The sequence below is a fragment of the Lepisma saccharinum genome, chromosome 16 (assembly GCF_977018435.1).
Source record: "Lepisma saccharinum chromosome 16, izLepSacc3.1, whole genome shotgun sequence".
NCBI classification, from domain to species: domain Eukaryota; kingdom Metazoa; phylum Arthropoda; class Insecta; order Zygentoma; family Lepismatidae; genus Lepisma; species Lepisma saccharinum.
Genome location: NC_139244.1, coordinates 12,318,121 through 12,330,856, shown reverse-complemented (window position 1 = coordinate 12,330,856; position 12,736 = coordinate 12,318,121). Strand labels below are relative to the sequence as shown.

General features: G+C 38.1%; 1 protein-coding gene across 4 annotated transcripts in view; it reads left to right on the top strand.

Annotated features, from left to right (window-relative positions):
• LOC145999917 (cyclin-dependent kinase-like 4) overlaps positions 1-12,736 on the top strand; it is a 145,401-nt gene that overhangs the window by 71,107 nt on the left and 61,558 nt on the right. The window contains exon 1 of one of the 4 annotated variants that reach the window (XM_083137195.1): positions 7,982-8,061. The exons of 2 other annotated variants lie outside the window; for them this stretch is intronic. In XM_083137195.1, coding sequence (XP_082993321.1) covers positions 7,991-8,061 — 71 coding nt within the window. In that variant the 5' untranslated portion in view covers positions 7,982-7,990. Of the gene's footprint in view, positions 1-7,981; positions 8,062-9,103; positions 9,237-12,736 lie in introns of those variants that run through there. One more of the 4 variants, XM_083137198.1, reaches the window with a different exon arrangement.

Genomic DNA, 12,736 nt, shown 5'->3' with positions numbered 1-12,736 from the left:
CAGACAGTGCCGGGAATGTGTGTTCGACCATTTAATCTCACTCCAAGTGGTGAGGGTCGGTTGTTAAAGGTGCTCGTGTTGATCTTATCGTGAGTGACAATTTCAGCAACAGAGTGCGCAACTGTATTGTAAACTGCTTTTGTTATATTATTTCAACGCTAGGCTCTTAAAAATTAATAATTCTAATATAATAATTATTCATTAACTTGAGTAATGTCCACGTGGATAGAATTGGTAACTTTGTGGATATATTTGTGTGAAATATTCCTGAATCCGTAAGATGTCGTGTAATTATGCATCCATATGAGGTTGATATAATGATCGATAACAATGCGTTGAGTGGGGTCGAGAACGAGACGGGACACTTTGAGACTTAGGGAGACGATATCGGGACAGGACTTTCTGAGATTTCTCCAGACTAGGATTACGGGCCGAGAGTCTCGTGTCCACCTCAACGGGGGAGTGGTTAGCACATCGCGCTACGAAGCAAGAGGTCCCGGGTTCGAATCCCGACCTCGACTCATCGTCGAGATTAGGCAAAAGTTACAGAAAAGCTACACTAAATAACAAAAACCAAAACGGACCGTTTCGTCTTGTTCGATATTAGCAAGTTGGAGGATAATGTACACGGAAATTTGGCCTAGCTCGAAAATGCTTTACTATTCAACTTACTCAAACACACGGGAGATTATTGATACACAGATTATGTTTGTTTACATAATTCCAAAGTGAAACGAACTACGAGATGAAAACGAGACTGGGGATCCTCATTCACAAATCTATGCCAGGGCCATTCATGCTATATAAGTGAGGAAAAGCGTAGGTTGCTTCGAAAACACTGCGTGTTACCTACTACTGGAGGAGCAGGAAAGTTTAAGTCAATTCCATTGTTTGGTCCTAGCTAAATTCGTTTCTAGATCCCTGAGCTTGCTCAATGCTCATGAATTTCCGAAGAGCAAATTCTTGCTCGGTAAACCTGTGCTGCAGGGGCCTCTCCGATGGCGTAGTCGTAACATTGATTGATTGATTTGCTTTATTTTACTTTGCTTTTGTCCCACTTTTGGCTAATTTGCGAAGGTAGGGATGAGTGATGATATGATGATATGATGAAATTGATGAATGGACACTCACAAACATCCATGCCCAGGCTGGGATTAGAATCCGTAACCCCTGGCGTCGTAGCGCGATGTGCTAACCACTCCGCCACGGTGGCTGGCTCGTAGTGGTAACGTCGTCGCCTTGTAATCAAGGGATCCCGGGTTTGATACGCGGTGGAGGCACATGGCACAGTGGTTCAGATTACACTTTGAACTGTAGGTCCAGTCCCGATTAGCCTTTCTGTTCATAAAGTGGACTTAAAACAACAATTCAATCAATTCAACCTGTGCTACAGGAACGACGCGCTGAACTGCGATACAGCATCCCTTCTTTGTGTGTTTTCAATCTTACACAACAATATAGAAAGTTGAAGTCCGTCTACAGGATGCAAAAGGTGAGCTTTAATCGTTTTGCTCTCACCCTCAAAGTTTATTGTTAGTCTTAATTGCCGTCTCCGGAGACGATCGCTTAATTTTAGCTGTCATACGGGCGACGATCGTCATTTTTTATCATGTTAATTGACGATATATTGTTAATTTTAGAGTTCTTGACTGCCGAGAAGGCGATCGCCGTTTTACCTATCGAAGGGAGATGATTTCCATTTATCTTTGTGTTAAAAGGCAATTTATTGATACTGCTAGATGTCTCTGGGATGGGTGATCACTTAATTCTACACATTGTGGAGGGATGATCACCTCTTTGGGCGTGTCAGGGGCTTCGCCGTTACCGCCCCCCCCCCCTCTAATCTGCTCCACAGCTGCTATTAGGTCAAGCTATAGGAGTGTAGGAGAGGAAATGAATCTTGGACATGCTTCTTGGTGGATATTTGAAGGGTTGGGGCGTAAAACATGGTAACTGACATTTTGGTCATTTCTGGGTTCGTTAAGAAAAAAGGTTATTAGAAGCTACACTGTAAATAAATTGTTTTCGTGTTGTGTTTACCAATTCCACATAGCTTCACTGAGCCCAATGCAAATTGTATAACATGGCAATTTTTCTCGAAAATTGAAGGATGGCACATTTTACATTGTAACTAAAAAATTACCAAAATGTCACTTACCATGTTTTACACACAAGCCCTTCATTTGATATTGCATTGGACCTTCAAGAAGGACTTTTAAAAAAAACAGCCCTCGTTTCGAAAAAAAGTATGATCATACAAGGTCCGTCCATAAAGAAACCGAACTGCCAAAAGCAAGAACCAAACCAAATAAAAAGGAACCGTATTCTGGCAACACTGCAAAGAGCTATATCCAACTTGTTACAGGCAGTCGGTATCGGGACAAGCGTGCGTCAGATGCAGGTCGTGTGCAGGCGGCGTACAAAATACGCGCACCAAGATGGAACGAGAAATAGACAAAGGGTAGGAGTGGTGTGAGGATTTGATGGCAACTGCGGACCAGGACAACAACTTCCTCAAGTGCATCGTGGCGGGAGATGAAACCTGGTGTTTACAATATGACCCCGAAACAAAAAGACAGAGTGCGCAGTGGAAAGGACAGTTCTCGCCCGTAAAGAAAAAAGCACGAGTGTCGAAATCGAAGACAAAGGTGCTGCTGATCGCATTTCTTGATTCCCAAGGACTGATCCACCATGAATTTGTCCCTGAAAACCAAACAATCAATCAGTGGTATTACAAGGAAGTGCTTGGTCGACTCGGAAACAGGATGAAGCGGGTTGGGAAGGACCTCTGTGATTCTGGCCAATAGTTTCTGTTACACGATAATGCTCGGCCTCATACCGCATTGTCTGTACAACAATACCTTGCTTAGCATTCAGTGACAGTGATCAATCATCCTCCATATTCTCCGGACTTATCGCCTGCTGATTTTTTTTCCTTTTTCCCAAGCTTAAGATGGCTATGAAAGGGGGAAGATTTGACGACGTCGCGGACATTAAATTAAATGTTACGCGTATTTTGCGAACACTTGCTGTCAATGACTACCAACAGTGTTTCCAAGACCTGTACAAACGCTGGTCAAAGTGCATTGCCTCCTCTGGTGATTATTTTGAAGGTGATAAAGTCAGTTGAAGGTAATTACTTGTTCTCTTTCCTAAAAAAAGTTCTGTTTTTTTATGGGCGAACCTTGTATTTTAATTCCTTCTAGAGTATTCCCTCGGATTGTATTCTCTTTTGTACATTATTGTTATAATGTCGTCTCACAGCGGGTAAATATGCTTTTATTTATCACAAGTATGTGGACATCAGTTGACAGGAAGATTCACAGAATTCTATCTAGTTTTGCATAATTTAGAATTTGAGCAGAGAAACGAAAGAAGTTTTCGAAAAAAAAAAAAAAAAAAAAAAAGACGTTGTCGAGACTAATGCCAGATGAGGATGTTTTCCTGTGAAAACAAAAGACTAATCATATTCTCCCTGACTCGACTTCACAACAAGAGTTCCTGTTATTTGGTCACGTCAACATGGTTTTAGGAGGAGTTCTCGCGTATCGATGCCTCACTTTCTCCATGTTCAGGAGATAGTCCGTACCTGTATTTCTGTCTACACACAGCGAGTTGCGGAGCGTGCAGTCGTCAACAGCAAAATACGAGTCTTTTCCTCTCATGGGCGTCGCCAGAATTTTTTGAGGGGAGGTGTCAGGTCTCTGCTGAAACTTGAACAGTAAAAATAATCATAAATAATAAAAATATACCCGTTCTATTCCAAAGTATTATTATTATTATTATACTCGATCCATCACAACTGTTTTTCATTTTTTTAAAAAAATATTTCATGCAGTTACTGTACTGAAATGTATAGTTACTCAATTCTTATGAATAGCTTTTACACAACTATGTCAAGAAAAAGCTTTAAAAGTTAGGGAAAATTTTAGTCTAAAGTTTACTCTATTTCCTCTGACACAAAAATCTCATTTTTGTAATTTTAAAAATAGTGAAGCCATTTAATCTTTACATTAAATGGTAGAATAAGAAAGGATGAATTGGTTCCTGCATTTTACACTAATTTTTTTCGCTCCAACACACTTTTTACTTTGGTTATTCTGTTTGAATACTAACTAAATGAGCTATATTTCTGTTATTAATAATAAAAATAACATAGTTTCTGCCCCCTTGTAACTTGAAATGAACGAAGCAAATTTCCAAGGGGATGGGCAGACCGGTTCGACCCCTGCCCCCCCCCCCCCATGTTTCCTTTATAAGTGTTATGTTATATTATGCATTCCCATGTATGATAAGACGGTTAATAGGCTCATCCAACATTTCCAGTACCACTGTGTACATAAGTGTATTAAAATCTTCCTCTCCGCAATGAAATTTCATCTTAGTATTAACACTAAAAAATAACAAAATAAGGCATAACACCATTAAGCCTTGTTTCCATGATATGAAAAACTCAATATGCTGACCAAGGCAGAAATTTATTTTATTATAAAACATAAACTAAACGTAATGTTTCAACCTTCTAGCAAGGTCTTCTTCAGACTCTGCACCAAGTACAAATGTAACAAGGTACAAAACAGGACGATATATATACACAAACATTGCTCCGCTCCAGACTATTAGAAAGTTTTTCTGGAACATTCTAGCAGGTGGCTTTCCCTTGTCAACTGTACTTTCACCTTAAAGGCTAAACATATTTTCTTCCATCTAGAATGTGGTTGGAGTCTTTATCTCACGCTCTTTTTCCTTCATTCTTCTTCCTTCTTCTCTCCTCTTTCTCTCTTGACCTTTCCAGTCTTTCTAACACCTTCTTCCATTCTTTGTTTATCTTCACTCCCCCATTCCAGTTCATTGTGTCTTCTTCACCGTTCTTCTCTATTTCCTTGGCCTCCTTCCATTTTCTCACTAGTATTCTCTTCTCCCTTCTAGTGGTGATACTAATTCCAAACTGTAGGTCTCCATTTGTCTCTGTGTTATACATTTAGAGCTCTTTAACCTTCAATAGATATTGGCTACCTTTTTAAAGTAACCATGTTTTAATATAGGTGCATATTTGCAGCGTTGTGAGACCATGGTTCTTGCGAGTTAACATGTCTACTTTAATAAAAAAAAATTAAATAAAACATAATTCATTTATCATCGTTAGGTTGCTGATGTTTCCTCTTTCATAGTCCTTGGTTTCAAGTTTATACGTTTAATAGCAGTAATTTTATTACATTATACGTATGAGACGGCAGTTGAAGTTTGCTACCACCATATTTGAATGCATTGCAGCTGTTGACATAGGCCTTGAAGAATAGAAATCCCGTAAGTTTTAGGCTCTCCCAATTACCAAGTTTTTCCTAGGAAAAAATATCATTCAATTTAATAAGAAAGAATTGGTGTCAGCGGGTCCGGTCCCCTCTCTAAAATTTACCAAATTACATTCTTTTACAATATCTTTTCTTTCTAATGAAAATTAACCTTTATAGATTTTAACGGGTTGAATTCCAGAACATTTTTTTTTGTTGGTTTGCTCACGTTATGAAAGGAAGTTGAACTGAAATAACATGCAAATGTTGTATCTGCACCCTGTATGTAAAAACCTGGATAACACCTTTAAGACATTAGTCATGAAAAACCCCTTAAAACTTTCCACGAAGGACCAATTTACACATGCACTCACAAATGAAAAATTCTGAATAAATTACTGCACTAGTCGTGCATACCTCTCGTGAGAGGTAAAATTAAGCGCCAAACAATTTAACGGCTGAGGTTATGTAAGTGTAATAGTTTATTTTCGATAACATTTTGCCAAAAAGTTATATTTTATAAATACAATAGTCACAATTAATTAATATGTACAGTGAAAAGTACATTGTAAATTATTATCCACTAACATTTCACCAAAACACTTTTCATTCATTACAAGTTGGGCTCGACTCAAAAAAAATCCTGACTACACCTCTACAAGAGACATCTAGCGTAGATCTGTTGCAACATTTGATCGATGTGCCAGACGAGTTGAAAAATAAACAATTTAGACAATTACCATATGGATTTCACTATCCGTCTTTTGCATGTACGGTATTACGCAAATATAATGCTTGCTTCTAGTGCATTTTCTTGTGAAACCATGTAAGAATCAAATTGAAGTTTAAGTCCGTTGTACTCTGAAGCAATGATGCTATATAAATTCTGTTCCGGTGTTCAGTCAGTGACAGAGAAAGAAGGCAAGGGTGGCTACAGGGAGTGCTTGCCCATTTTCGAGACCTATTCTCAACCGAAAACATTATTCACTCTTGCAGCGCCATAGTACCTTATGAATATGGCTTACGTTGATGAAAGATCATCTTTTTTTTTCTGAGCCTTGAAAACAATGCTAAATCTGATATCAGGTCATTTCCCTTCAGTTAGAACCAGAAAACATTTTTTCTATTTTGAATTTTTGGCCTTTTTTTGTCATCTTTCTGTATCTGTATGGTGCATTTTTTAATTTTTTTGGGGATTTACTTTTCTCCTCTGTTATTTAGTGAAATTTAAATGCATTTGCTAGCGTAACTTACATATTTAAATTTCCTGACATGGGATTTTTATCAAGTTCGCCATTAATAAAAAATACGGGCAATGGAAAAGCAAAATATTATTTTTAACTGAAATGTTTGGCAATGGATTAGATGATAATTGTGGTAAATTTAAAATTAAATTGGTAAAGTTAGTAGTTTAAAACCACCAAATTATTGAATTATCCAATTACTATTTGGTAATTTGTGATAAAAAATCAAGCTTTCATTTTAAGAGCGAAAATTATTTTTAGGTATTTTTTTACGATCTTTTGGTCATTTTTTAATATTTTCAAGGTCATTCTATAGGGTCATTTTTCAAGATTTTTCAAGACATCAACTTCCGAGCCCGACTTAAGAGTTATTTATAACCACTTCGTCATATGAGCATAGAATTTTACTATATAGGGCATCAATAATAATAAATAATATTAATAATATTGAAGTGAGACCTCTATTATACAACAGGCAAGCCATTGATCCTAATCTGAAGGAGAAGCCGCATTTACTTTTCTGCACTGGGGGAGGCAGTCTCTACAAAGATCAGAAGCTGTTGTCTTTATTTCATAAGCATTATTATTAAGAATAGTTTCTTCCTTTGTTTATTAAGCTGGCCCGTTTGTCAGAGGCGGTTCAAGATAAAATTTTCATCCTGCTCCTCTCCCATCTTTCTACCCTGGTCCTCCTACTGTAATCCTCATACCTTTGTGTGTGTGTGTGTGTGTGTGTGTGTGTGTGTGTGTGTGTAAACAAACTCTGTCAGTGGCGTGCTCAAGAGGGGTTGGTGTGGGTTATACCCCCCACCTTTTGATCCAGTATTTCTAAAAAAAAAAAAAAAAAAAAAAGAGTGTTAAAGGCAGGAAAATATGACAAAATGAGGACTGACTACTTAAAAATATGTACACGTAACCCCCTTCCTTTCGAAAATCCTGGGCACGCCACTGAGTTACTCTTTCTACCCCCGCACCCGGTGGAGACACATACTGCTTCGCATCCCACTTTAAGCAGTAGATCCAGTCCCGATTAGCCTATCTGTGCGTAAAGGGAACTTGAAAACAAACTTTAGCACGTTCATTGAATTGATCTAACTCTGAAAACAACAAAAAAGAGCCTATTTTCGTTTTTTTGTTTTTTTCAATAGCAAATATGCAGTTTTCAATGCGGACACAGAAACAACAGTTTAACAATCGGGACGAGACAAGTTTTTTTGTCCGTGAGTTTCGTCTTCTTCGAGACTGTAGTAAATGATATTAAAATTTCGCTTAAATCAAGATTCCTTTAGGTTTACTTTGTATACGTATAAAGTGTGTACACACACACAACTCTTATTGCCTTTATTTGTAATCCGTTGGAAGAGTAACATTTTGCCGAAATTGTGAACTCATGCCTAAGATAGTAACACGAGTTATTCAACATATTCTACTGGTCAGAATGAAGATTTTTCAACAATGGAGAGGTCCAACAATAAGCGGAGGAACACATTACAACTTCTTTGGAGCATGGCTTTCGACCCACTAAGGTAAATATGCACTGTATTATACATTATTCATTAATACAAAAAATAGAATTTAGAACATATTACTAAAAACTGCATGACGCAACAGGCCTCGGAGGGACAGGACGTACCAAGCGGATTTTTCATTGGGTGACAGATAGCGCGTCGCAGCCCCGTAGCTAGATATTTTGGCGTCTCCGTTCCTCCCCAAAATTACCAAGCACTGACATTTTATGTGCATCCTTAGATATTTCTTCTTATACCATGGTTTGTGACATTTGCATCCTATAACGTTTCAAATAGGAAAACAAATAAAAGCTCATTACAACCTTCAGGTTATATTTAAAGATTCGTAATTTGCATTTCTGATTAAAACAAAGTTTATCATATTTACGAATATTTCAGTTATGTCTTAGTGTCTGGAGACAGGTGAGTGGAGAAGGTTACATAATTTAGAAGTACATAATTTGTATTCATGTCCAGATATTATTAGAATGATTAAATCAAGAAGACTTAGGTGGGCAGGCCATGTGGCACGAATGGGAGAGGAAAGACGAGTTTATAGGATTCTTGTTAGGAAACCTGATGGTAAGAGACCAGAAGGAAGACCAAGACGAAGATGGAGGGATAACGTTGAGATGGACCTAAAGGAAATTGGTAGGGATGGAAAAAGTATATAGATCTTGCTCAGGATAGGGACAGATGGAAGGCCTGTGTTGCTGCAGCCATGAACCTTCGGGTTCAAGAAGGCTAGAGAGTTAGTTAGTTAGTTATGTCTTATGCCTGGGAAACAGAAAATCCCAGCGGTATGTAACCAGATTATACCTCTGCCAAGTGAAAATTTATCTGTCGCATGTTCTTTAAAATAAAAAGCTTTGAATGAAGCCTACCTCTCGCTACGGGGCTGGCGCGTCAAGTCCCATCGCTATTGTGTGTGTGTGTGTGTGTGTGTGTGTGTGTGTGTGTGGAGAGAGGAAATAATCAAGTCCCATAGCTTCAGACTGAGATTGAACTAATTGTTGATTAGACGTGCCTGGAACAAAAACTGAAGGTTTCCAAGCAACGTTCAAGACGCTTCTTGCTAAATTATACAGTACAGAAGGAAATTTGAGAGTTTCAAAAGGCATAACCCTTAACAAGTGCAACTTCCTTCTCGATTATTTTCATAAGCAAGCGGAGAAATATGAAACTGGCAAGAGGTAAGGTGATATTTGTTGTGTGTCCCTAGATTTGTAATTTCTGTCTCGTTTATTGCCATCTGGATCAAAATGTCCATCTCTCCCGGAGATAATGGCAGATTTGTAGAGCTCGGTCAACATCTCTGGATTTTACGCCCGGGCTAGTCAGCGAGCCATGCGCAGTAACTCGCTGCGCATGGGCCTGAAGAACTAGAAGTTGACGCCAAATGTTCAGAGCTGTCTGTAGCTAGAGTTTTCAGCTTTCGAAGCGAGAACAGATTTTGGCCCTCCCATCGCCAAATTTATCCTCTCCCTCCTACTTAGGCCAAATTATTATTTTGCTAGTTTACATTGATTTTTATTATTCTCGCGGGAACAGCAAAACACCGTCACGGTGGCCATAGCAACAATTATATTAATTTTCTCCCTAGAACATTTTCATAATTGAATGGTCTTTCATTTTATGCCTTAAAATTTGACTGGCCAACACTACTTTAATTTGTTAATGAAACTCTAATTTTTGCAGCCATTTTCCAAGATGGCGGACTTTTAGAATATAGTATATTAACTTCTGAATACAAGAACAATTACTTCCTTGCGAAATCCTTTAGAATCTACTAGTACCCTTACATTAGTCATTGATTGATTTTATTTATTTTACTGGGCTTTTCTGCCACTTTTGGCTAATCATGAGATTAGGATGAGTGATGATATGATGAAATTGATGAAAAGACACTCGCAACACCCATGCCCAGGTCTGGATTCGAATCCGGAACTCCTGCTAACCACTCCGCCACAGTGGTTGCCTACATTAGTCATTATTCACTACCTTGCACATAACATCATGAGCCAATACGTAGTATACGCTATCTATTCTTAAACAATAAGTACAAACTTAATATGACATCTACTAAAATGGTTACTTTGTAAACTGAAAATTTTAATTTAATAGGGCACGAACATTTTTCTCAAGCGTTGCTACGTTTTATCTTCAACTTCTCTTTATTCTTGTTCCGGATCTTGTACGCTCATTTAACGTAACCGCTCCCGTCGGAACGTCCGACCACTGTCTAGTAAACGCGACACTTGCCATCGAAAAACCAAAATTAATTAAACAGTTTATCAAATCTCGAAACTTCTCTACCCTCGACAAAGAGATATTCGATAGGGATGCTGCAACAATTGAATGGATGCAAATTGATAGCTTCGACAACATCGATGATAAAGTACACTTCGTTACTCAAAACGTAATAAATCTCTTCGACAAGCATGCGCCCCTTGAAACTAAATTAATAAAATCAAAAAACTCTCCGTGGATATCCGAAAATACAAAACTGCTCATGAAACTCCGTGACAATGCCCTAATAAAATATAAGCGCACAAAATCCCAGGCAAACTGGGACTATTACAAAGAACTGAGAAACTTCACCACCTCGGTCCAACGGCAAGAAAAGAAAGCATATTTTAATCATCACCTCCGCTGCAACAATAACAGCAAAGAGTTGTGGAAAAAAAATAAAAACGTGGGGTGTATATAGTAAAAATATGAACAACGAGATACCTTCCGACCTGAGAAACGTAGATTCAATTAACCGACATTTTTCTAGCGTATGCAGCAAAGCGAATGTCTCCGAAGATGCCGTTAACAAAACTCGAGAGTTCTTTGATGGTAACACTTTTAACGAAAGCGCTCAAACTTTCCACCTGCAAGAAATAAACGAAGCCGAAACAATGAAAGCAATAAACGAAATATCATCCAATGCATCTGGTAATGATGGAATATCTATAAAAATGATTAAACTGTTATTACCGCACATCTTACGTCCCCTGACGCACATCGTAAATTTCTCATTCCGGACTGGACAATACCCGACCAGCTGGAAGACAGCACGTGTTGTTCCGATACCAAAGGAAAAAGTAATAACGTCCCTGAATGACCTTCGACCAATAAGGCTCTTACCTATATTTTCCAAAATCACTGAAAAAATTGTTAACAAGCAAACTCGCAAACGCGTTAATGACCTAGATCTGCTTCCGAAATGTCAATCCGGTTTCCGTCCCTCACACAGCACGGCAACGGCTTTACTTAAAGTAACTGACGATTTATTACGATCAATCGACAAGAGAATGGCAGTAGCGTTAGTATTACTGGATCTCACTAAAGCCTTTGACAGTGTCCATCATGACCTGCTCTTGAGCAAATTAAAATACTACAATTTTTCACCTCCTGCTCTCCGATGGTTTAGATCGTATCTGAATAACAGACAACAAACGCTGCCACGCCCCCTCTCTCTCGCACCCTGCCATTGGAAACTGGTGTCCCACAGGGATACATTCTAGCCCCTCTCCTCTATACCATTTTTACAGCCGACTTACCTTCCGTAATCAATCACAGTAAAGTTCATTTTTACGCAGATGACACTTAACTACAAATTCCTTTTCCACCGAAATCGCCGGATGCAGCCTTAGCTTTGCTCAATGATGATTTATCCAACATAAATACCTGGCGTAAAAGTAACGGTCTAAAAATAAACCCACGAAAATCAACTTTCTCTCTTATTGGTTCCCGAAATAGTCTCTCTCTGATAAATCCTAACGAGATATGCATCAAACTAGACACATCAATAATCCCTTATTCAACAAATGTGAAAAATCTAGGCGTCATTTTCGATGAACACCTTAACTGGGATATTCATGTACAAGAACAAATTAAAAAAGCTTACGCCGTGCTAAGATCGCTGTACAGCTTTAAAGAATGCCTAAAAACAGAGATTAAAATGAGACTAATCCAATCACTTATCTTTCCTTTACTGGACTACTGCGACGTAATTTTCGGACCAAATCTATCCGTTCGAAACAAAACCAAAATCCAGAAAGTCCAAAATTCATGTTTCCGTTTCGTGTACCATATAAGAAAATAAGATCATATCCTCCCAACCCTAAACGCAAACAAAATGTTGAACATGACCAGACGCCGAAAATTGCATATGTGTTGTTTTATTCATAATCTTTTACAAACCAAAACACCTAGAAACCTATTCCAGAAATTAAAATTAAGAAGGGAAATACACGATTACAAAACAAGGGGAAAATCGAAACTTTAACTTCCAAAGCACACACTAGTGCTTTTCGAATCATCATTTACGTATTCAGCTGCAAGAGCGTGGAATGAACTTCCTCCTTCCATGACGTCACTCACTAATCGCAACAAATTCAAAGACAATCTAAAAACTCTATTGTTAAATGAACAATATCTGTGTTCCAGCACTCACGAATAATAGCTCGCATATCTGAACCAACTTCCTAATAACAAGTATTTTCATCTTCATTTTGCTTGTTTACTTTTCCCCTTACATGTTGCCAACCCTTAACAATATTTTGTTCTTTCTCGCATATTAAGAACATTTATATGTTCTTTACACATAACATTAATATTAATTTGTATTATTCTTAACCATATCACACCAAGCAGAATTGTGTCAATTAATTTGTGTATCCTTGTGTATTTGTTTTCAATCTTT